We start from the raw sequence: 25789 nt of genomic DNA on the forward strand, positions 1-25789 counted from the left end.
ATAGCCTTTGACCTCTGCCTAATTTATCAGATGTAGCACTTGACTCTTGAACCTTAACACCGAGAATGTACAGTTTAAAACATGCCTACGAAGGGGCAAGGGGCGGGGAAGAAAATATAGGCCCATATTTTACTGGGGAAATTGACTTCAAACATATGTATTAAAAATCCCAGAACATGGAATATGAATTGGCAAAACAACAGAAAACATTTCCAAGAGTGTATAAAATGTTTTCATAAAAGGAAGGTAAGGTAAGGATGTAAGAAAATACTAAGTGCTGTTTGTTGTATCAAAACATGTTTCATATTCCTATTCACAAATCCAGAGAAAAGTCTAAGAACTACAGTACTGAGAGAGGTTCTGAGCTAGATAGGTTCTGAGTAAGACAGCTTAGGGTCCTATCACCCTACAAAGTTTTAGTGCTATGATTCCACTTTACATGCCATGGTTCTATCCTATGAAATCCTGAGATTTTCAAGTTAGAGAGGAGAATTTAGAAATTTAAGCCAGAGAACTCTGTGCCTTATTAAAATAAAAAGACCAAAATTTAAGAGAATACAGCTGTGGCAATTGGTACAATCATAACACAATGGGCTTTATCACACCAACTTGATAGTTTGCTACAGTTGCATGACTATAGATAATTGATTCATGCTAGGTTGAACACCTTCAATATCACACCTATCTTCAGTAGTGTAATTGCACTTATTTACTGTAGTCCTGAGATCATGCTTCTGCACACTCTTCTAACCCTCCCATCTAGCATTAATGTGATTTCTTTATTTTTAAGACAATTGCATAATTTCATCACTAAAAACAACACACACACACACACACACATATAGAGAGAGGGAATAAAATGAAACAGTGAGCAAGAGAAAGAGAGGAGAGCACAAGAATTCCATCCCCTCATGTCATCAGGCCAGCACAGAAGCGGAAAGGACCCATCACATTATGAGAGGTAGTGTGAACATATGGGATTGGGAGATATTGATGGGAGGATCATTGGGTTGGGGGGTGGGGGACCGGAAGTGAGATGCCCACGATGGCATGTGATAGAGATAATCCAACTGCAATTCTAATTTACTTGTTTGTGTAAAAAAATCCTATAATTTTACAGCATGATAAAGTCCTAAGGCTGCCTGTCTCATAATTACCTACATCAGAGTAAACAATACAGTCCTAAATTTGTTAAATCAGAAGTCAGTGCACTGTTTTTCATGGAGTTTTAATTGTCTTTTGTAATTATCTATTATAAGAAAAGATGTTCAGGAGAGCTATATAAAAACTTGGATCTCTTCTTTTCATTCATGTGGATTTTAGTATGAAGTGTTGCATGTTGCATGATATGGAGTGATATAGTAACCAAAATTTACCAGTAGATGTCTCCATCTGTGCTAGAAGCTTATGTCTTAGAACCTTTAATGAAACAGAGAAAACAACCCCAAAACAAAGGCACAGAACATAGTTTTGTCACAGTTATACAGGGAAATAAGGGCTGACATCTTGTTAGTGAAATATAACAGTATAAGATATATTTCATAACAGTTCACTTTTTGGGACATAATGGATGCTGGAATTCTCTACGGAACACACAATGACTTAAACCTCCCCCAAACCACTATTCTTAGCTGCAACACCCTGAAACTAGCAGCATGCAAACCTGTTGCTGGAGCTTAGACTGTAGAGCAGAAGAACATCTAGCTATGTTCTATCTATACCTGGATGCAAGGATTTTGGGTGGCTCCAATGTCCTTTTTCATTCAGCTAAAGGAACATAGCTGAATGCTAATCCTACTCTGCACTGATCAGGAAATGGTTGAGGTCAAGGACTGGAGATAAGGTTGGGTGGAATGGTTGGACAAGAGATTGCCATGGATACATCTCATAGCTTTGTTTCCTAGCCAAACCTTTTTTTTTCAAAAAGAAGAATCTTCCTAAAGAAGGGGAATAGTTTCTAATAATTTACACTAGTAAAATTTATTTTACAAATTTATTTTCCCCCTGCAAGTGTCCCTTTAATAGGTATTGAACTCTCCCATGCTAACAGGATTGCCATGTACCCTAGCAGTTGTGTAAACCTTTATACAGCCCTGGGCCCACACATATCTTAACAGAACAAAGCATGAAAATAAATAGCAAGAGGGTGGTTTGAATAATATGGTGTGCCAAAAGGTTGAGTGACTTGCTGGGCTAGAGAAAGCAATCCCATGACCTAAATGGAGCTGGATACAAAAGCATGTCATAGCTAACATAGAGCATCTTCTCATTTTCTGCTCAATACACCCCAGCAAAGTGCAAACAGATTCTTAAGATAATCCAGGCAACTTGCGTCTCCCAGGTAATGTTGCTTTAAAGCAGGCTTGCACAACCTGTGGCCCTCCAAATGTTTTGGGGTTTAGCTCCTAGAATTTCTGGTTACTGGACAAGCTGACTAGGGCTTTTGGGAGTTTGAGGCCCAAACAGCTGGAGGGCCACAAGTTGTCCAGGTGTACTCTAAGGTATTCTGCGCATAGGTTACAATTATGTACACTGTCAAATATAAAGTGATGCAGGGCAGTAATATTTACTATCATTTACCAACACCTGAACAAGCATCTTCTTTTTGCATATTGTTGCTTTATAACTGACTATGCATGCAAGATGTTATTAGATATTGGAAAAGGAACAAAGCATCATTTTATAATAATAAGTGACACCCATGCTTGTGTGTGATTTTATGCTGCATTTATATTGAAACAAATGTGTTGCTCTCATGCTGTTAAAAAGGTGGGGCACTAAAATAAGTAGGCAAATGAAAAGGAAAAAAAGAAATAATATAAATGTAATAAATAACTTCTTATTCATTACATTGGTATCTCATCCCTCTTCCAGTGAACATAAAGCAGCATATATCACTTTCCTGCTTCCAAATTTATCCTGGAAACAATTGCAGAGAGGAATTTGACTGAGACAGTCAAAGACCACTTGATGAGTTTCATGGGCTGAAACCATTATTTCTGAAATCCCACTTCAACACAGGGAATACTGCCGTTACTGTTACTGGTACTAGCAAGTTAGAGGTGCTTGCTTTGAGAAGGTTAAATATTTAGTATCTGAAACAAAACAGAGGAAACAGCAAATAGAAGAATAGAAGCTCTTAGAATAGAAACAAGGTTGTATTTATGATTTCCAACATCCTTGCTCATATCAACCAAAAAAGCAAGCGTTACGGTTGCCAGGCCAAGACTATCCCAGACCCTGAGATTTCAAGGCTGAAATATGAAAAATGGATGTGATTGCTTGTGATATCACAGGACACAGCCCCAGCTAATATTACAAAGGTTTGTTACAAAGGGCAACCCCTGATGACATTAAGTTGCAACAACAAAATATAACATTCAATCTTTGTAAAACATCTTTAAAATGAGGAACACACATTTGTCAAGGCAATGATTTCACCCTGATATTCCTTCCCTTTTCATGAAGGTTGGAGGTCAAGGCTGTCTGGGATTCTTGGCCACACTTAAGATCTGGTAAGTCTAGTTAGTCTTGTGTGGGATGGTGGTTAGGACTCTAGTGTTAAGGGTCTAGCATTAGAATCTGTACTTATTTGATCTGTGTGCCCTATTTGCTTATTTTTACTATACCTATCGAACATTTAATTTGGAAGCCACCTAGACAACTTTCGAAGCACACATAAAAGAGAAGTTTTTTTAAAAAAAGAAAAAAAAAACCATTTGAATTAAACAAATAAAAGAACTCAATGACACAACTAAATTATTTCTGGTTTTCAATCTTTACTTCATTTAAAAAAAACCCATTTCAAAAGAACTTGCATTATGTATACAGCATATACAATCTTAAAAAGAAGGCATTTAAAGCCTTTTGCTTGTACATGTATATGCATTTGAGAGAGAAAGCCAGTTAAGAATATATGTATCTATACATGCAATGAAATGAAGAGCATGACTTTCATCCCAAGGTACCTGTATTATACTCCTACACAACTCATCTGCCCAGAGAGAGTAGTAAAAACATAAACGCTACTCCAGCAGTTCTCTTCCTACAGCATCTGTTAATTCACTCCATTTATAAAATACATATTGACAAAGACAACTGAACTGGGACCAGGGAGATTTGATTTGGTGTGAGAAAGTCAATTCAATGTGATTTTGTTAAAGGGCTCCTGCAGGCAAATAAAAAGAGTTTAAGTAATAAAGTACATAAAGAGATGTTTTACGAGCCAGCTCTTTCTTCTGGCAGCCACACAATGTGTTACTATACAAAGTAATCTAGTTCAGGAGGAGCACATGGGTAATGTGTCACTCCTGCATTGTTTGAATTAAAGTACCGAAGGCTTCCCACATGTGGCAAGGCTGGGGCCTGACGCAGTTGCATGAACACATGCATGGCATTAATGAATTATACAACTAAGTGATGATCAGCTATTGATTTATGAAAGATGGGAAAGTGTATGTGTGTGTGTGTGTGTAGAGAGAGAGAAAGTGAGTGAGAGAGTGAGTTACTTACCATAAATACTCATGTATAAGTCACCCACATATATAAATATATAAATCAAGGTCAGCTATTGAGGCTCCTTAAGGAGCCCCCGGTGGCGCAGTGGGTTAAAGCACTGTGCCGGCAGGACTGAAGACCGACAGGTCGCAGGTTCGAATCCGGGGAGAGGCGGATGAGCTCCCTCTATTAGCCCAGCTCCTCATGCGGGGACATGAGAGAAGCCTCCCACAAGGATGATAAAACATCAAAAATCATCCAGGCATCCCCTGGGCAACGTCCTTGCAGACGGCCAATTCTCTCACAACAGGAGCAGTTGCTCCTGACATGACCAAAGCTATTGAGGCCAAAATTATGGATTTTGTTATGACCCAAGGATAAATCAAGGGTGATTCTGTAGAGGGTGGGGGGAGTACCAACAAGGCATTCAAAAAGATACAGTTAAAGTAAGTACTATTTCTTAACTTGTGTTTAAAAATAGAAAACACACCCCATTTGCTGAGTAGACTGACAAAAATGAGTCCTTTCTGGGAGAATTTAAAAGAAACACCAAACTCCTCTATTCTATGCCATGGTGTCATGGTGGCCTTTTTGAATGCCTGGATGAAAAATGGCAGGTGCTGAAAAAGTGGAGGTGGTTGGTGTTTCTTTTAGAAAATCTGCAAAGTGTGGGATTTCTTGAGCCTTTTTTCCACCCGATGTTCTTAAGTTCTCTGGTCCTCCTTTGGACCTCAGCTTTTGTACTGGCATAGATATTTTAAGAAAAAGAAGTGCAGTTGGTGTCTCTCTGCCATATTTGGAAAGTTTTCCTTTTCTTATCAATGAACTGTTGGATCTCGTTATCATTTTCATCAAACCAGTCTTGATGTTTTTTAGTTTGATATCCAATGGTTTCTTCACAGGTTGTGATGGTGGAGGTCTTCAGTTTATTCAAATGTTCCTCAACATTTTCAGGGTGTTCAATGGGATAATCTCTGAGTGTTGTTTGGAGAAGGACTTGTTTAGAAGGCTCTTGAAGGGTTTGGGTGTTCATTTTATGCCTTATCTTTCTTCCTTGGAGTTTTAGTTTAGGGGTGATCTTAATGGCATTCATGGATCAAATTAACCTGTTGTCTGTCCAGCAGTCATCAGTGCCTGTCATGGCTCTTGTGAGAAGCACATCCCAGCGGTCTCTGGTACATATAATTACATAATCTAATTCATGCTAATGCTTTCACCGGGGATACTTCCATTATGTCTTAAGCTTTTCTGCTAGAAGATTGTGTTGGTGATGACAAGGTTGTATTCCACACATCTGGTGAGAAACAGGATGCCATTTGGGTTCCTGTCTCCAACCCCATCTTTTTCTATGGTCCCAGGGCATAGGTCAGAGTCTTGTCCAAGTCTCACATTAAAATCCCCCAGGAGGATGATTTTGTCCTTCTTAGGTATCTCCGACAGGATGGTGTCCACCTGACAGTAATTTTTCCTTGATTTCTTTATCAGCATCTAGTGTTTGTTTTATCCTGTGTATGTCTATATGGCATCAAACTGAACTGCCTTGAGTTCCCTTTGGGGTGAGAAGGGCGGGATATAAATGTAATAAATAAATAAATAAATAAATAAATAAATAATTTTGGTGCATAGACACAATAATTTCAAATCAGTGTAATCTTGGGAGAAGAATGAAGACATGGGTTTTTGGCAAGGTTGATTTAGTGGGCTGAGAGTTATTCATTAATGCCAATGGGTGCTTCAGACAGATGCTTCACTAGGTCATTTCTGATAGCAAAACTGACTCGGTGTATTCTTCATTCTTCTTCAGGCAGTCCCTTCCAGAAGAAGGTGTAGCCTTCTTTTTCTTCTTTCAGCTGTCCCTCTCCAGTTCTCCGGATCTCTTGAAGTGCTGATATGTCGATGTTAAAGCATCGACATAGCAGATGTTAAAGCATCTCAGCTCCCTTGCAATAATAGCAGCCCCTCACCTCTGGAACTCCCTTCCTAAAGGGTTAAAGATGGCCCCCTCCCTCGCTCCCTCCCTCCCTGCTTTCAAGAAACAGCTGGAGACATACCTTTGCTCAGTGGCTTATGAGTAGTAGTAGTAGTAGTTTGCAATACTACCATTATACCACTGATTCATAGTTACCATGTTAAGTCATAATTTGTGTTTATATGTTGGGCTGTTTAAATTTTGTTAGTATGGATGTATTTTTGCTGTATTTGGGCATTGAATGTTTGCCTTTTATGTTTGGAGTCTGCCCTGAGTCCCTCCGGGGAGATAGAGCAGAATATAAATAACATTATTATTATTATTATTATTATTATTATTATTATTATTATCTGTCTGCATTGTCCAACGATGTCCATATATTTCATGTTTTCACGTTCCAAATTTCATTTTTTTTCTTTTTGGCCAAAAGGTGGTGACCCCTCTGGATGCAGCAGTACAGTCAGGGATAAGAAAGGCAGACTATGTTCAGGGCACCTTTTCTAGCCCCCTCCCCATGTGAGGTGAGGAGAGGGGATCCTAAAAAGGGCTGCTCAGTTGTGGATACAGCTGCCAAATTACTCAACTGTCTCAGTTCTTGAGGTAGAGCAACTGAATCCAAATCCACCACCCACATACCATTCTGTGACTTGGAACTTTCAGATTTCACAGTCTTGCACTCGTTGCCACTTGCTCATCCCTATGGGACTTTTGTTGGTTTTGCTGGGGTGTTTTTTGGAAGACGCCTGGGCATGAATTTAATTTATGTGTGGAGGTCAGTGCACAGCCAATCAACACACATTCTTCACAAAATGTGGATCCCATCCTTAATATGGAGTAAATGGTATTGTCTGACAGTATCTTTCTTCCCATGTTCAATAAGTGAATCCTATGTAAAATTAAGACACGTTTTCCTTTTATTCCTGTATTTTTAATAATTCAAATACTAGTCTTTCTATTTAAATAATAAATTATCTGTTCCTATGAATGTACTTTCCAAGGAGATATCATTTTTGTTCTTATTACTGAAACAGAAGTAAAGGAGCACAGGAAAAACATAAGATAATTTGCGTTAAATCAAATAGGAGGTTAGCAATCAAATTTATAAAAAATATTGTTTATAAGTAAAGTATACATATATTATATTTTAAAACTTTATTGACACGATGCATTTTGAATAATTATCTCAGTAAAATTCAACTGCAATTTTTTTTGTCAAACAAATGGTGGAATGCTATGGATTGTCTCTTGCTGGACTCCATTTGGAATGAAGAATGAGGCAGGCTATTGTTTGAATGGGCCATTGTTTATATTTTTACCCCCAGGTTTGTAAAGAGGCTGTGTATTCAACTCACCCACTAAAAAAGAAGTCAAACATGTTTTCTAGGGCAACTCATGGTGAAAATGGGAAATGTCAGAAGTATTCTGCATTTCTTATTTTTTAGGAAAGGAATGTGGATTCAGGGATTCTCTTGGTAGCCCAGCCCCATGCTTTTTGGGGACCATGATATATACCACTATGTATAGATCTTGTTTATAACACAGATAGTGGCATGAATGCTATTTCAGAATGGGAATAATGTGACAACATTAGTTGGTTTGGGACGACAGGCCTCAGAGGGTATATACAGATGGGATACTTCCATATCTGCTCTAGCTTGCAACTGAACTATAAAAGATAAAAAGGTAAATGGCTCCTTATTTCCCTTTTATAGGTGGAGATATAAGAAAGGATACACTTCTATTCTTTGATTGAAATACTAACCTACCTTAAATTTTTTCACAAAGTTTTTTTTCACAAACAAATGAAACATAGGACAAAGAAAAAACAGCATGAGAGAGTACCTGGTATAGGTTGATATACTTTCCCATTTTCTTTATCACCACAACAGATGAAGTCTTTGCTTACTATCTGTCTACCACAACATTGTTTATTGAAGCCATCATGGAGTGTGCCACTACAACATATCTGATTCCCTGATGTGGAGTAAGGAATCCCCTGGCAGCAGGAGTCTCCAATACCAACAGAGACCCAGTTTTCTTCACTGGGGCAGCATACTTCCCCTGTAAAGTAAAAAAAAAAATAGCATGGGGATTTTGTTTAAGAAAGACCATTACATCTACATAATTTTAGTCAGCAAAAATTCGGCTATCGGCAGGAGCAGCATCTACTGCATTGAACCAGGCACATTCTACCATATATGGAGGACATGTCTTATTGTAATTAGATAGTAGAATATGACATTGAATGATATAGATAAAATAGGTCAAGATGCAACAGTACTTGCAGTAGGCTTGCTATTTCAACTCCGTTGAGTTTTTCATACACAGAGTTGATCATATTTCTCTGCCTGGTAGGTATATTGGAAACAGCAAAAGGATGCAAACCCAATACTTTATCTTTAGAAAACTGTGGCAATTATCCTTATGGAAAAAAGAACCTAAGAATCAAGTGTATATAAATAATTTTGTAGTTTATGGCATCCTTTTATTATTAATTGTGATTAGAATCCAGAATCAATTTGCTCAACCAGAAACCATGCAAGCAATGCCTAGAAAACAACTCTCACTGGAGGGCCTATTGATAGGCCCTCCAGCGCAACTCTTCTTAAGCTTCTGGGAGATTAATACCATAGGGATCCCTGGAGGACATAGAGAATACCTACAGAGAATGTATTTTGTCAAATGCAGGTAAATAATAATAATAATAATAATAATAATAATGTATTTATATTCCACTCTATCTCCCCAAAGGGATTCAGGGCGGATTCCAAACATAAAAGTCAAACATTCAATGCCTGAATACAACAACAATACATCCATACTCACAAAATGTATACAACCCAACATATAAATATGAATTATAACTTAAAAAACTAAAACTAAATAAAAAGCACAGCCTGTTATAACAGACATAAGACAAAACATCAAACATCAAATGGAAACAGTAATTTCCCATTTCTTTGAGCAAATCGATTAATCATTGCTCAACATACCTATTGAGCTGGTGGGGTGAGCAGGGCACGGATACGGATGGAAACTATTAATCAGAGGTATAATGGTAGTATTACCATCTATTATTCCTCCTCCTCATAAGCAAGGTATGTCTTCAGCTGTTTTTTGAAACTGGGGAGGGAGGGGGCCATCTTTAAACTCCTTAGGAAGGGAGCGCCAGAGGTGAGGGGCAGCCACAGAGAAGGCCCTTTCTCTCATTCCCACCAGCCATGCTTGGGAGGGGGTGGAACAGAGAAGAGGACCTCCTCTGATGACCTCAGTGTCTGAGTTAGTCTGTAGAGGGAGATGCGGTATAAAAATAAAACCATTTTTATTCAGAAAGGCTTTTCAAGAAGAAACTGTGTAAGACTAATAGCATTTTTAGACATGTTAATATGTTTTTAAATTATTTTAATGAGTTTTTATTATTTTAATGAGTTCAATTGATTATTTCAATAGTTTCAACATTTAATATTATTTTAATGTGTGTGGACCTTTTTAAAAAATATTTGAACAAAATGAATTCTGTACAGAACACAATGTATTCTATGCAAAAAAATCATGCTTTTTAAAAAACACCCACATTTTCATATTTTCATGGCAGTGATGAGACACTTTTTCTTGATGAGTATGAGAAAAAGATTTCAAGTATTCTTTACATTGATAATTCTCACATATAAGTCACCTTGCTGGAAGTCAGCTACAATGTTTGTGATGACATTCAAGGAAGAACATGTCTCACCTTCTCTATAAAACCCAAGGGGCATGCATAAGTGTGGTGAATACTAATATATATTTATGTTATTATACTTTTGAAATGCATGCCTCCCATCTTTGCTCTGGGATTCATATCTACACCTTCTGCTCTCCATTCAAAGATAACAATACTACCAATGCCCTGAGTTGTATGATTCAGGCTAGTAGTAAAGTACTTTAAGTACATCTCTTGCATCATTTAATGTGGACAAATAACATCTTGAAAATATGCATGCCAAGAGTGGCCTGTATAAATATCTTTATCAAATGAAGTCAATAATAAGCCAAAAAGATGAGAACAAATCTTCGGAGAATAAGATGCAATCTGTTTAGATACTTAGCCACATTTCTCTGCTCTCCTCAGAAACCAATTTCATGACTGAATAGAGGAAAGCCTTCAATAAGCTATGTAAGTTACATCAATTGGAAATAATATAGATTTTTATTTTATTTTTTATTTTATAAAAAGGACCATTAGACATAAGACACAAAGGATCAGTAACCTTCTCATTAACCTCTCAAAATGGGATCCATTCCAAGCCAAGCTTGAAAATGTTTTCTCTCTGAAAACTACCATACAGTCTTACCAGTTAATTGTTATCCTTATCAAAGAATGACCCACATTAACATTCCACTTGGAGTTATTAGCATATTTATAAAAAAGAGGTATGAAAAAAGTGACCAATATTCCTGTTACTTCTCTTAAGAAACAAGAAAAGGAAATTAAGCAGTAAATAAATCTTTTAAAAAACACAAAAACCTGCTGGCACACAGTATAGACATATTTTCTGCTTGACAACTGGTTACTGAATCTGTTTTTTCAGACAAAGTGGTTTGTTTCACTGCACTTGGTTCTATAGGTAAACAGCAATAAGCTAGTTAACAGCAACCAGTGGAGAGGTCTTCAGGTCACAAAAATCATCTTATTTTAGTACACTGAGATTAATGAGACCAGTAAAATACTCTTTAGTTCAGTGGAATAGCATTTTCCCCTTTTGGATGACATCATGGGAGGCATTCTAATATTGTGATATATGAATGACTTTTGAAGGCACTGGAATTTAGGATGTGCTGCATAGCTTGGCAGAAATTCAAAGTACATCTGAGCACAGGGAATGCATGCCAACCCATGGGTAATGCAGTCAATTTAGCTCCTGACCTCACAGTTGTCTGCAGAGATGTGTGCATTAAACATCTAGTGGAAAGCTTTCTTTGTGCTGCCAGATGTACTCTCTTTACAAATATATCCAAAAACCTAATCACAAATAATATTTAGAGAGTTGCTCCAAGAGAGAAATAGATTTCTTTTGTTATAATCTTAAATTTAGACTAGAAAATGTTCAATGATGTAAGATATATCTGCATATTGTGGAACAGACTTTACCATTTTCCGAATGGCATATTCCAGAGCACTTAACGATTCAGAGTATATCTAATAAGATATATAACATAAAATCTTTACATTTTTGCTATGCCATTTTAATATGGAAATTGGCTGTATCTTCAGGAGGACAGGAAATGAGATTCTTCTGCTTGATTGATCTATGCACACTTTGTTCCTTTGCTAGAAGATAGAGATAGAGAACCCAGTGCTGCTGCACCATTGCTGCTGCACCTGATGCTGTTGCCCATTCCCTCCATCAACCACCACCACTGTCCTTATCATTCTTATTAATACCACTGCCCTCATTTTCCCTCTTTTACTTTCTACTTTGGAAGAAACAATCAGTAAGGAAAATAAAGAAAAATAAAACAGAAGCAGCTTCTTCCTGTTTGTTGACCTTCAGGCCCACTTAACAGAATATGTTTTCTTCATCTTCTCTCTTTCATTTTCTGAGGATGGCAACAGTGGAGGAAAGGATGGACAATGGTGCTGGTTGGGGTGCAGGAGGATGGCAGCTATGGGGGTGGGAGGGATAGAGTAGATAGATGGCAAAGGGAGAGGGAGGGTAATTTTCATTTTAGTGTGGCAATGTGCACTGTGGTTTTGATAGTGAGATTCATTAGCAAATTGCAGGAGCAAGTGGGGGCGGGGAGGGTCAATTAATACAGGAAAAATTGTGGAAAACATGAGAGAGCTATGTGATTCCCACTACTGGTTTAGTTGTATGTTCACAGTCTGAAATAACGACAACCACTTGGTCAATTGAAATGCACAAAATACATCATGTAAGTCTTAGTCTTACATGATGTATTTTGGCTTCTTCATCAGACATAGAAGTTAAAAACCATACAGGAGAAGAAAAGTGATGGTGTTGAAGTCACAGGCCTGCATTCCATTTTAGATGTTCTCCTGCTATCAGTTAAGATGATCTAAAAGGATATCTAGAAGGATAATTATTATTATTTCCTTGGGTCCCTCTTTTGGGAGAAAGGGACAAAAATAAATAAAATAGTATGATAAAAAGGCCTTATAACAGGTGTTGCATTTCTGATTTCTGTATATTTGCTCACTGGTAGCAGGATTGGAAGAATCTTCTTCCTTGTGTTTAGATCAGAAGCTGGCAGACAATCTGGTGGCTGTTTCATAAGATAGACTGGGATGGCATTTCCATAGGTTTCCAACAATATAAAGCAGGTACGGATCTCCAGTACTGAATGCCTGTGAGTATATCACACCATATAACACCAGGGGCAGCTCAACCCATTACGCAAAGTAAGCATTTGCAGTATACTTAATTTTGCCCAGGGGCACTCTTGAGGCACTCTTGGGGGAAAATAGACCTTGACATATGCGAGTTGTAGTTACTGGGATGTATAGTTAACCTACAAAGAGCATTCTGTACAGAACTCCCACGACAAAAATATATATATATATCAGTGATTGGTTGGGGGGGGGGGGCACCAAAATACTGTTTGCTTACTGTTGAAAATTACCTAGGGCTGCCTCTGTATAACACTTATACTAAAATCAATTGAATGATTGCTAATTTGTTTCCAGACAAAGTACAAAGTGTTGTTTTTTTACTTTTAAAGCCCTACGTGGTTTAGTTCCAGATTACCTGCAGGATCACCTCTCCTGTGCACAAAGGTCCTCTAAGGGGTCATTTACTTCAACCAGTCAGAACTAGACTGGCAACTATCAGTTCTGGGGGTGGTCTTTTCTTTGGTCACTCCTAGACTGTAGAATGACCTGCCGGAAGAGCTTTGATAGCTAAATGAGCTGTCAGGATTTAAAACAGAACTAAATACCTATCTCTTCTGGCAGTCTTACTCAGTCAATTTTTAATGAGGAATTGTATTTACATTGTATTGGCATGCATGATTTTAATATGTTTTAACCTTAGGTCTATGTTATTTAATATATGTATTTTAATGATGTTATGTTTTTATGTATGTATTTTAATTATGTTGCATCCTGCCTCGAATATTGAGAACAGGTGGGTAACAAATTGTTGTTGTTGGTGGTGCTGTTTTTGCAATTGTTAATCTTTTTTGCTTTATAAACAGTAGTGAACTGCCCTTCCCCCAGGAAGTCCAGTTTCTCATAGTGCTTGGCCCGCACCCATGCCTCCATCCCGAAGGAAGGTAAGGAGGACAGTTGAAGCCCTGCACAATGAAGCCACGCCCCTTTGGCCCAGCATCCCAGCATAACAAGTGTTTGTTATTTACATCTGCCAAACATTTTAATGAATAACTATCCTACCTGCTAATACCCTTGTGTAATAGCCACCACAGCACTGATAGTCTGGTTGCATTTCATTCCTTTGGCCACCACAGCATACATTTGATGTGTTAATAAGGATGTATTTGTCCTCACAGCACTGGAAACCCTCTGCGTTGTTATGCAGTGCTCCATTACAGCACACCTAAAAGTATTTTAAAAAATGAATTAGACACATTGACATTATAAGGCCATGATCCAAGATGACATTGTAATTCTCTGCATAATAGTCACCATTGTGTAATGGTCACACACCCCTTTTTGGTAATTAATTAATAAGAATATCAAGTATATTGTATACTGTTCATTGAAATATGTTTTTAATGTTTTTTGATAATGCATTGTGTGTTGTAAAATTGTATTTGACACATGTTGTGAACCGAATCTGAGTCCCTCTCGAGGTGAGAAGATCGGTATAAAAAACCCCTAATTAAAAAAAATAAAAAATAAAAAATAAAATCAACCCTGGCCTTGTCTTACTCAACTGCCGAGTATGCCTGCCCTGTTTGGCATAAGTCTATCCATGCAAAACAGGTGAACATAATATTGAACAAAACATGCAAAATAATCACAGGATGTCTTAAACCTACACCTGTTGATAAACTCTACAAGCTAGTTGGCATTGCCCCCTCCCCCCGATGTCCGACAGGAAGTTGCTGCTAAATGTGAGAGAAATAAGGTTGAACACTGAAAGCCATCCACTACATGGCTACCAGCCTCCTCCCAGTAGACTCAATTCAAGGAAAAGCTTTATGAGAACTACCACTCCTTTTGGCATCCCTCCAGAAACAGCAAGGGTATCCCTCTGGGTGGCTAAACCAGGAAATCCCAACTGGATACCCCCCCCCCACCCACCCACAAGTGTCTTCCTCCAGGGGCAAACCAAGAATGGGCAACTTGGAAGTTTCTGAACAGACTCAGAAGTCGAGTGGGCAGATCAAGAGACAAACTGGCAAACTGGCACTACCTAAAAGAATCCCACACATTGTGTGACTGTGGAGCAGAACAGATAATTCCACATCCGTATGCTTGTCCACTATGACCTACCTCATATACAGAGGAAGAATTGTTGGAGGGTAAAGACAATGCCGTTGCTGTTGCCTGTTTTTGGCCTGTGCACCTTCTATTTTTATCAGTTTTATACTAATTTATGCAATGCTTTTGACACAAAATAAATAAATAAATAACCTTTTTGGGTACTCAAAATTGGGAGTTTTCCTTTCCTTGCATAATTGTCATATCCTTGATTCATTGCCCAATAAAGTGATGGTGGATCATCCGCATACAGTGTAGCCAGTGGAGGAAGATAGCTTCTCCACTGTAAACAGACTAGCTAGTACTAGGAAAACTCCAGGCTTCCATTTCCATGTACCTTGCTGCACTATACAAACAACTTCAACCACATGCACACCCACCTCCCTTCCAGCTAAGGTACTTCACTCCACTGAGTCTGTAAGCACTGAGTAGAACATAGCAGATCTTGTCACTCTCTTCATAGAATCAAAGAGTTGGAAGAGACCTCATGGGCCATCCAGTCCAACCCCCTGCCAAGAAGCAGGAATATTGCATTCAAATCACCCCTATCAAATGGTCATCCAGCCTCTGCTTAAAAGCTTCCAAAGAAGGAGCCTCTTCAACTCAGTTCTTTCAGACTCAGCTGAGAGAAATGCTGTAACGGAAAGGGAAGGGAGTGCATGGGCAAAGCTGTTGTTTGTACAGTACAACAAGGTATATGGAGAGGGAAGTTTGGGTTCTTTCCTGCATTAGCTAGACTGTTTACAGCACAAAGGTTTGTCTCCTTCCCCTGGCTACACCAGTCACAGATCTTGTGCCAGCAATATGATTTTTTTTCATTATGTAATAGCCACACCCCCTTTTTGGCAAAAAAGGGCATAAAATGTAACTATTACATGATGAAATACAGTAATTATGGACTAACTGCTAATGTAATTTGCTAATCCCAGACTTTGTTAACCTAACAACTAACTTATAAAAACACTTTCATGCCACACAGTTGTAGTATTATGATTCAACTTTTACGGTCATAGCAAGATACTATAGAACCCTAGGGTGTAGAGGAAACCTCTAGCCAGAAATGTAGCCGGGGGGGGGGGGGGCGGCTTTTCACGAGTAAGGCCTTTTCACGAACCACCAAAAATTCTCATGGTGGTTCGTGAAAAGGCCTTACTGGTGCATTATTTAAACTGTTATGTTTATTCATATCATGATCTGATCACCATACTCAATATATCCCATATGCCTGGGAGTATTGGGGTAATGATACAAAAGGTTTGCTAGGCTAGACCCTCTTTCACTCAGACTCAGCCCCCCCCGAAACTCAGCCCCCCCAACCCCCCCCGAAAAAATTTAGCCCCCCCCCCCCCCGAAACGAAATCCTGACTACGGGCCTGCCTCTAGCTAAGAATTCTAAATGCTTCTCCCTTACCTACAAATCCCTGGAAACCATGGAATGCAGATGCGGAAATTAAAATGAAATCATAATCTGAATTTGTATGGTGTGAAAGTAACAATATTTGTGTACTTCAGAAATGAGACATGTGATCTGAAAACCTATACCTAAACAAAGGCTAGTTTCCTAATATGCGCACCCACACTGCTTCTTCATATTAACACAAATGGAATTTTCCTTTGTAGCGTATGATCACTTATTTATGACCATGAGTCTTCAAACAAGATGATCTCCAGTCAGTACAATTTATATATTTATTCTTTTAAAGTAAAATTTGCATGGAAATGATTTTTGAATAAGTCTTTTAATGGCACACTTTCTTCTGAGTATTATTGGGATGAACTATACACTGGAATAATCAAATGATTATTTGTATGCTTGGACCTTTGCAAGCAAACTAGCATAGTGTGAAAATATCATATACTGAATAGTGAGCTGAATAATTGTAAAATGCCATCTCAGGGCTTTCAATAATCTTATTTTACAAGAAATCATTATTATGGCTATATGAAAAAGACATTAGCTAGTGAAGCAGATGTATTTAAAAGATATCTTAGTGAAGATACCTTAGGGATGAGCCACAATCACTCCCATTGCTAAATAACCCTAACTCTGTCTCCCATGCTCATTTACACTAGGACTGGAAACACTATTTGAAAATATATGAAAAATGCTCAAAGTGTATTGGGGAATGTTGTAAAGGAGATTCCTAGACTGATGTTAACTTCCATTGTCTATTTTATTTTGTTGTATTATGTATTTTGTTGTGTTTAATTTTGTTGTATTATTCCTGGGCTCGGCCTCATGTTAGCTGCCCGAGTCCCCATTGGGGACATGGTGGCGGGGTATAAATAAAGTTTATTATTTATTATTATTATTATTATTACCTTTACAGTTTTTTATTTTGTACATAATTTACTTTGTGTAGAAAACAGCTTCATATATACAACATTTTGAAAAGAAATATTATTTTCTGATCAGAAAATGCTATTTCCTACTTTTTAAAAAGTGCTTTCTGGTTTGTTTGGTTTTTTTTAAAAAAAAAACAGGCAAATAGTGCATGGCATGGTGTGAATGATTTTTGAAAACTGTGCAGTTGGAAAGAAAACTGCAGCAATTACTTGTTACCTTTAAAAAGAGAATTAATGAAGAATAAAGTTCCTAATTTATATAGGCAATATTGTCCAACACTGCTTTCTATACTGATTACGTACTTCTTAAATAATTTCTTTCTAAATTGTTATCAAAGAATAATTGAGCAATGTGAAATATATATGAAAATGTGAAAAATCAAAACACATAGCCAACCTAAGCAAACTGCTATGAGGCTACCTTGTGGTGCTGTAGAAAAGTTCTATTTTTTTCAGTATATGCTCTGCACCTCAACTATTTCATGAACAGTTTAGCAGAAAAGGACATAGGTAGTAATAACAGGAGTGCTGAAAGCAGGCCTCCACTCTCTCAATCTCCCCAAAGAGTGAAAAGCTGACAGAAGGTTGGAGGGGTTGGTGCAGCATTTAAGGTCAAGTAGCTGCAGTCTCTCACATGCTTTTTAGTGTCAGATAATATTAGGAAATACAGACACCTGTCTCCCGAATTACCTTACTCTAGCACCAAACTTATCTTAAATGCCAACCCTAGTAAAATGAAAAATGAAAATACTTAGCTCTCTTTCATTGTCAAGTATATCCAGAAAGATAGGGTGTTATTTTCTGAACAATAAATAAATACATTATAATATTGTGAGAATATAAAAGAGAAGAAAAAAAGGAAAACCCATGTAAAAAGAGTATCACCTAAACAGAGAGCACTTCTGCTCTTTCTATGAAAAGTACATGCTTTTGGCTGATCTCATATTTGTACTGCTGTTCTCAATAAACCACCAAAAGCTGCTCATGAATGCTTGGGGACCTTTTAGTACAAGATCGATTATCATCCAGAGGGATGCAGTAAGATTCTCCATGGGTACTAAACTTTGTATTTTTCTCAACTACAAAGCCATTATGGGGCATGGTATCACTAAATACTCCTGAATATTGCAAATGTTATCAATGGCTAGTTGGTGTTTTACGTCAAATGACAGGTGAAGTTTTTGTTTTGCTTTGCTAGTTGCACATATAACTCATTTTAACTACTATTGAATAATTTTAAAGATACCAACTATTTTGTTAATTTCTAACATTATTAAACAGGTGAGAGGATAACAATCAAACTGAGCAGTAGATAAAGATAATTATAAAAATTAACTAAGATTATGAAGCCAACCTTTTAATGGAATCAGTCAACAAAAGAAAATAATTCACATGTTCCCGTGATCCTTTATCAAAGAATAACAGTAACCAAGGGTGGGGGGATGTTACAAAACCACTATTTTAAAACCAACAGGTGAGACTGAAGAACAACCTACACACCAAATAAATTCACATAAAATAGTCATTTGTTCCTATTTTGGGACATAGAGAAGAAAAATCTTGTTGTCCTCTACATCATATACCTTGGGAAGCATTTTTCCAGCTAAAGTGCTTCAAATATCTAATTGTCACTGGATATACTTGACAATGAAAGAGAGCTAAGTATTTTCATTTTTCATTTTACTAGGGTATAACCTACATCCCAATAAAATACTCTGAGAATAATTTTATTTATTTATTTATTTATTTATTTAAAACATTTATATTCTGCCCTTCTCACCCTGAAGGAGACTCAGGGCAGAGCACAGTATATATACGGCAAACATTCAATGCCAGGACAAGAATTCATTATATGCATACATAAACATTAAAAACATTTGTCTCAATATTAAAATACACTGTTTAAAACTGTCTTGATCATCTGTGTCTAATCTAATTGGCCTGGTAAAGTATCGCCGGTTTATTGCACTGTCCTGAAAGCTTGGTCCCACAGCCAAGTTTTCACCATCCTTCAAAACAATGGGAGGCAGGGGGCTGATTTGATCTCATCAGGAAGGGAATTCCATAGCCAGGGGACAATCACCCAGAAGGCCCTCTTTCTTGTCCCCACCAGTTGCACCTGTGACAATGGCAGGACAGAGCGCAAGGCCTCCTTGAAGGATCTTAATCTCTGCAATGGTTCATAGGGGGATATGGTTTTGTTAAAATTATATGTATCTAATGGAGAACTTTCCAAGGTATGATTCGTGATCAAGTCTATTTCAATTTATGGCAACACTATGAATGAGAGACAATCAAGAGCCCTTGGGGCTGACAGCAGGAGCTCACCCTGCTCTCAGGATTTGAACCTGTGACCTTTTGGTAAACAAGTTCAGTGGTTTAACCCATTGTGCCACCAGGAACTCCTATCTATACTTATATATAAGTCCAAAAACGTCAAAAGATCAAACCAAAAAACTTGGGTCATTTCATGCATGAGTACTGTGCAGTAACTCTTATTAGAAAAGGAATCATCCCCTTCCCTTTGTAGAATCATGAAAAGCAAGGGCTTACTGTCTTATAACATGGGAAAGCCCTCTCCCATGCCATTTTGCCAGTAGACTTGGCAAAATGACAGGCACAAGGGGTGATTCCATAGCCCTGGACGCTGTCCGGCACAGTGATGCCTCCCCATCATATAGGGGAATCATCACTCAAATAGGGAAGAGCATTGCAGGAAAAGTGTCTACTGGCACTACTACCCCAGTTGGAGACAGAGCCACAGTTGACATCATCTGATGGCTGCCATGGAGTTCCACCCTCCCCCCCCCCCCCCAAAAAAAAAAGCTCTTAAGCATCATTCGATGGTTATTTTGAGCAATGTGATGAGGTCCTTCCTAGGAGAACCTAAAAGAATCACCAAACCTCTCTACTCTATCTGCCACTTCTGGCATTTCTGAATGCCTGGGTGGGAAAATTGTAGCAGTGGCCAGGGGCAGCTGACACCTGAGGTGACATTGATAGTTTCCCATCTCCATGAAATGGTCCTCAACAAAATTCACATTTTATTCTATGTTTTTGATGTAAACATGAGGTCGACTTACATGTGAGTATATACAGTATGTTGCTTTCTTCCTGCTAGGTTTCTTCACTAACTTTCATACCCATAGAAATAACACTGGGTAGATCATTCTGTCTTTGGTACCAACTGATGTACAGTACTGTAAGACTCCAATAACTGCAGAATCTATACCTACTGTTTCCCTTACAGGCACCTGTGGAAAAATGGTTTCTCTAGAAATTTGCTAAGTTCTCCAAATAATTTTGTGGTATGCTTCCCACAAAATTGCTATAGAATAGTATTGGACCTAGAAAATTCCTAATGAGTATACTTCTTTAGAAATCTCTAGCTCCACCAACACAACTCTATTGTATGCTGGGATTGGTAATAAGGTAATTTAGGGGCATGTTGGTCCTATCTATAAAATTGGGTGAATGCAGTCTGGCTGGAAAAATATCCCCTGCAGAAAGAGGAGGCTTACTGGATCTTTACACTTCATAGCTACCTTTTCAAATTTTACATCTTCTTCCTGGGTTACAAAATCCTGAAGCTTATTAAGGTATCAAGGATCCATCTGTATGCTTGCCTCTTCTGTTATGTAGATCCCTAACATCCTCTGCAACATGCTGTAAATTGCAAAAGAGCATTTTTGGCAACAGTTTAAGAGAGTTAACTATTTGCACTGGTATGGAGCCCAGAGGACATACATTATCAGCCCATAAAACAGAATGCATTCAAATAATGTCAGGATTATGTCATATTCCAAAAAAAGGCAATGTAGTGAGATTTGTAATGATAATCATTATCTCATCCTCTTATATTTAGGTGTAGCAGCAGCCAGAGTTCTTATTAGGTCAGTATTATCTCATCCTTTTTCAAAATTTTGGAATAGAAAATCTGGATGGCGTAATTGGGCATTGTGCCATATATGTGCTTTTCTAAGTCATGTAATGTAAAACACAGCTTTCCCCCACTTATTATTTTACCAAGATCATCAACATTTTGATCCTCTTGAGCATATCCCCATACATGGCTATGGCTGTTAAAGTCACCAATTACTACCGCCCTTTGGTGCCTATCAAAGTTCTCGGGGGAGGAGAAACAAAACTCTTCATTTTGGGGCTTGTACACAGAGGTGATTGTGATGTTATTAAGCTCTACTGTTATAACCTCGATATTGTTTTCTTCAGTGTTGTGGGAACTGCTGACTTGGAGGCCTGGTTTTACAAAGACAGCGCTTCCATACTGCACATGTGGCCTTTCCGCTATTAAGACCATTCCTCGAACTTTTGGTCATTGCTGTTGTTCATCCCTGTGTGTTTCTTTTACACACAGCACACCAACTCTTGAAGAATGGGAAACCCAACCTTGCCACCAAAGTAGGAAAGAGGCACACTCAGAATTTCCAAGGCACACTCAGAATTTCCCTCCAACACCACAGTTCAAAAGCGTTTATTTTCCTTTGCTCAGCCTTCCTTACAACAGCTGCTGCCAAATTGCATTGTCTTTTAAAAATGAGAAGTGCCAGGTATGTGGTTCTCATCTTTTTGAACAATCATCCTATTATTTTTATTTGCTGGTTGTTTATGCTTTAATTCCCAAAAATGAAACATAATTTTCTGCATAGAAAATAATATTTCAAGTGAGAAATTTTAATTGCAGTATAGAAATATTTTTTTTTTCTGTGCAGAAAATGCTGTTCATTATGCCAATCAAACATGAGTAAATTTTAGGCAGATGAAATCCCCAATTACTGTTTTTTTCAGGGCAGACAAATTTCTGCATTATAATATTTCCATTTAAAATATACTGTTTTCTGTGCAGAAAATCTGTTCAAAACAAACATATGTGCATTTTGTACAGAATAAATCCTAAACTGTGAAGCTTCTCAATAATCTGGGATTCTTTCCATCAGTGTTTCTTGACCCTATATGTTTTCGCTATTTTTCAAATACTATTGAACATTCTTTCTATCCCTGCTTTTAGCTCTGTGGCACTTCATTTGTTCTCCAGGAACAGTAAGGTTTTATTTGGAGTTGAACTAAAGTAGTGAGCCAGTGGATGTTGCTATCTTCCATTACCTCAGCATATAATTGAAGAACATCAGTTTCCAGCATAATTTATTTAAATGTTAAAACTACGCACTAAAATTCATACAAGAAAACAAAGAAAACAATCCAGTATTATCAGCTTCTGTACTGCTACAACCTTATATTATCTCACGTGTTTTGCTTGGTTCAATTTTGAAGATGCCCACTAGAGTTGGTCATATCTACTTTTCAAAGTTGTTTCACTGTATAAAGTTCTGGGTTACATTAAGTGACAATCGTTGGTATTTTATGAAGCCAGGATCTGAAAGCTTTATCTTAGTGAAAACAGAAGGTGACTTTTACATTTTTGACTGACCCTTTAGAGAGGATGTCATATAAGATGTTTATCATTCAGAATATTAATTGGTTTCTTTTGGTGACTTTCACTGATAAATATTGTCCTTAAAGCACCTTATCAACATTTAAGATTGTATTTCTTTCTATCACTTTGTTTTGTACCTCTTTGCCTTGACAGCATTACAGTATGAGGTTTGGGACAGTTTATTTATTTAATTAAAATGAATCCCATACTGTAATTCACTGAAGGCAAAGAAATACTAAATAAAGTGATAGAAAGAGGCATAGCCTTATGAGTTGTAATTAATTAATTAGCTGCTTGATGATATGCTTGTACAGGACAACCCCTCAACCTGTGGTACTAATACCTGCCATTTCACGTGTCCATGTCTGAAAAAAATCTCTCTAGGTGTTTTCTGGGCCTTCCAGCATGATTGTTGACCAGAATGTTATACCCGAGGACCTAAAAATGCTAGAGAGATGTCCAATCCAGGAACGTATTTCCTGTACACATGGAAGATTGTATTGTATATGCAATTTTTAAGGTAACACACTTCCTTTTACTCTTTTACTTAAGAGCACTAGAAATATCTCTCAGAGGAAATCTTTCTCACCATTCTGCTCTCCTCCCTGATTTTGTTAGTGAGGACATAGGAGAAAGTCTTCTTGGAGGTTGCCCTAAGGCTTTATAATTACATCCCAAGGGAGGTGTTAATCCCCCTTACTATATTTGTGTGTGTGTGTGTATACACACACACACACACACACACACACACTATTTAAAAGAACTGTTTTAAAAGAACTGCTTCAATGCTATGAATCTTTCTTTTTTTTTGCTTTCTATTGCTTTAGCTGTCCTGTTTTACTTTATCTTGTAAGCCTCCTTATGTTCCATTTTGTGGAGAAAAGGGCAAAAATTAAAATAAAATAAATAATGCACAAAGAAGAATTATGTTATTGGACTGTGCCAAAATAAAATTAAATGATAATTAATGTACAAATTCTTAACGGTAGGATGTAAAACTGATACGCAATTGCCTTCTTTGGCATTATGATGGAATGTTTTAATGATGAAGGCAAGACAATTGGAAAAAAAGAGTATTCAGGATTTAATAAAGTACTTTGAAATGAACACCACTCACAAATTTCCAGTGGACCTCAAGTACCACAATGCTGAGAGCTGGGATTGAAGTGGAAACAGACTATGGGTCAGACAAAATTAGAGAGAAGCAATGTAAGGAGAGTGTATTTTCTTAATGAATATATTTGTATTATACCTTCCTTACACACATATGTCTCATTGTAACATTCTTACTCCCTCTTATAAGTCTCTTCAATTTGAGAATATTGTTGTTCATGACAAATAAATGGTAGATGCTGGCAAAATGTCAGGAGAGAATGCTTCTAGAACATGGCCATATAGCTTAACCTACAACAACCCAGTGATTCCAGCCATTAAAGCCTTTGACAATACATACATGTCTTGTTTATGCTAATTTTTGTTGCTGGATTTATTATGCTGCTGTGCTTCTACAGTTTCTTGCCTTTTTCTGCGATACTCCATAAATTATCAGAACTTAAAATGTCACAGTACCGCAGCCTGATTTTTGACATTAGGAGTAAGAATTTTTTTTTTGTTCCAACGACCAAATTCCAATTATGGAAATATATTGAGGCTTATATTGATCTGTAGGTGGAGCCAACAGTGAAGTGGATATGGACTAAGTGGAGTACCATAGTAGCATTTATGTTTTTCAGAAATAAGGAAGGGTGTGTTTATATTAAGAACTAAGTAAAACTTTCATATATAGTATTATGAACACCTATCCCCAAAATGTTTTCTCAGTAGTTAAGTGTGATCACCTTATTCAGAAAGAAATTGAAAGGAAAGGTTCTGTACATCAACTCAAGGAGAAAGCAATATACAGGATTTCTCAGAAAGAGCCTGAGATATATGGCACTAATAAATAAGTGGGACTGAATTACTTAACCGCCTATTTTTTTCTCCCAAAGGCAAAAGTTTCTATCTCTAAACAGCTGTAATATGAGATTGTTTTCTGAGAAAGTGGACCTTTTTCACTGTTCAGCTCTTATCTCTGATCAGTTATTGAATAGAGATAAGAATTTTTCCCTGACAGGAAGCAGTCTAATATGATAGGTTTTTTTTTAATATGGAAAAATATACAAGCATGAGGTATCTCTGAGCTCCCACCTCCTTCCCAAAGGGACAGCAAAATACAGTTATTTCATAGTATCTGGATGCTTCTGCACACATGACAATTTCCAACAGTACTGCGCTCCCTATATGTATTTGAAAAAATGCCTATAACAACTATGAGGAAGTATTTATAGAGCTTCCTCTAATGCCTTTTAGCCTTATCGTTTATCATAATCTTCATGGCAAATATTAGTTTATTGGGATGATTAGATGCCTTTTTGGAAACTTGCTTGATTGAATGATTTGATGCTGCTTTACAGCAAATCCATTTAGGTTCAGCTACAAGGGGTGGCTGTTTACATGACAATGATGAGCAACTATGAACGCATCCCCATCATGATTTGTCAGAAATATTTTAAAATTATGGTCATTTGCAGATTAATGGTCATATTAGTTGCAGTTTAGGAACTGGATCAATATTGTAGTCAGAGCGTAGGAGTCTGCACACTGTTTGTTTATTGACAAATGAGCTAGAAAACTCTTAGTTTGAAGGTAAGATTTAATGTAATGAAATGATGTCCCTATTTGTCAACAGCATCATCACACATGTAATGACAGTGTGTATTCATAAGGTTCACTGTCAGACAAGACAGCAATTAGGAAAGTGAGTTATCTGAGTGATTCACATCAAAATATAAATTACAGCAGCTGACACAGCTTTGGCTTTGCATTGCATTCAGCATTCAAGAAGTTGGCTCTTTTACTGTAAACCAGAATTTCACCTGTGTATTTAAATATCAATTGTGACTTTCTTGGAAATCATCAGTATAGCATGCTCAAAAAGAGAATATGAAAATAAACATGTTTTCTCCACAAATTCTTAAATAAAGATAAGTGTTATACTTGTCTACATTTAGAGCAGCTAGAGTGACATGGGTATTCATTG

The 25789-nt window shown here is 37.4% G+C and overlaps 1 protein-coding gene across 2 annotated transcripts in view; it reads right to left on the minus strand.

The window, feature by feature from the left end:
* Window positions 1-25789, minus strand: part of USH2A (usherin) — a 546480-nt gene that overhangs the window by 131839 nt on the left and 388852 nt on the right. For both annotated transcript variants that reach the window (XM_060754270.2, XM_060754269.2), the window contains exons 49-50: window positions 13860-14022; window positions 8309-8527 (exon numbers count right to left, since the gene is read on the minus strand). In XM_060754270.2, coding sequence (XP_060610253.2) covers window positions 8309-8527; window positions 13860-14022 — 382 coding nt within the window. The remainder of the gene's footprint in view (window positions 1-8308; window positions 8528-13859; window positions 14023-25789) is intronic.

The sequence above is a fragment of the Anolis sagrei genome, chromosome 1 (genome assembly GCF_037176765.1).
Source record: "Anolis sagrei isolate rAnoSag1 chromosome 1, rAnoSag1.mat, whole genome shotgun sequence".
Taxonomy (NCBI): domain Eukaryota; kingdom Metazoa; phylum Chordata; class Lepidosauria; order Squamata; family Dactyloidae; genus Anolis; species Anolis sagrei.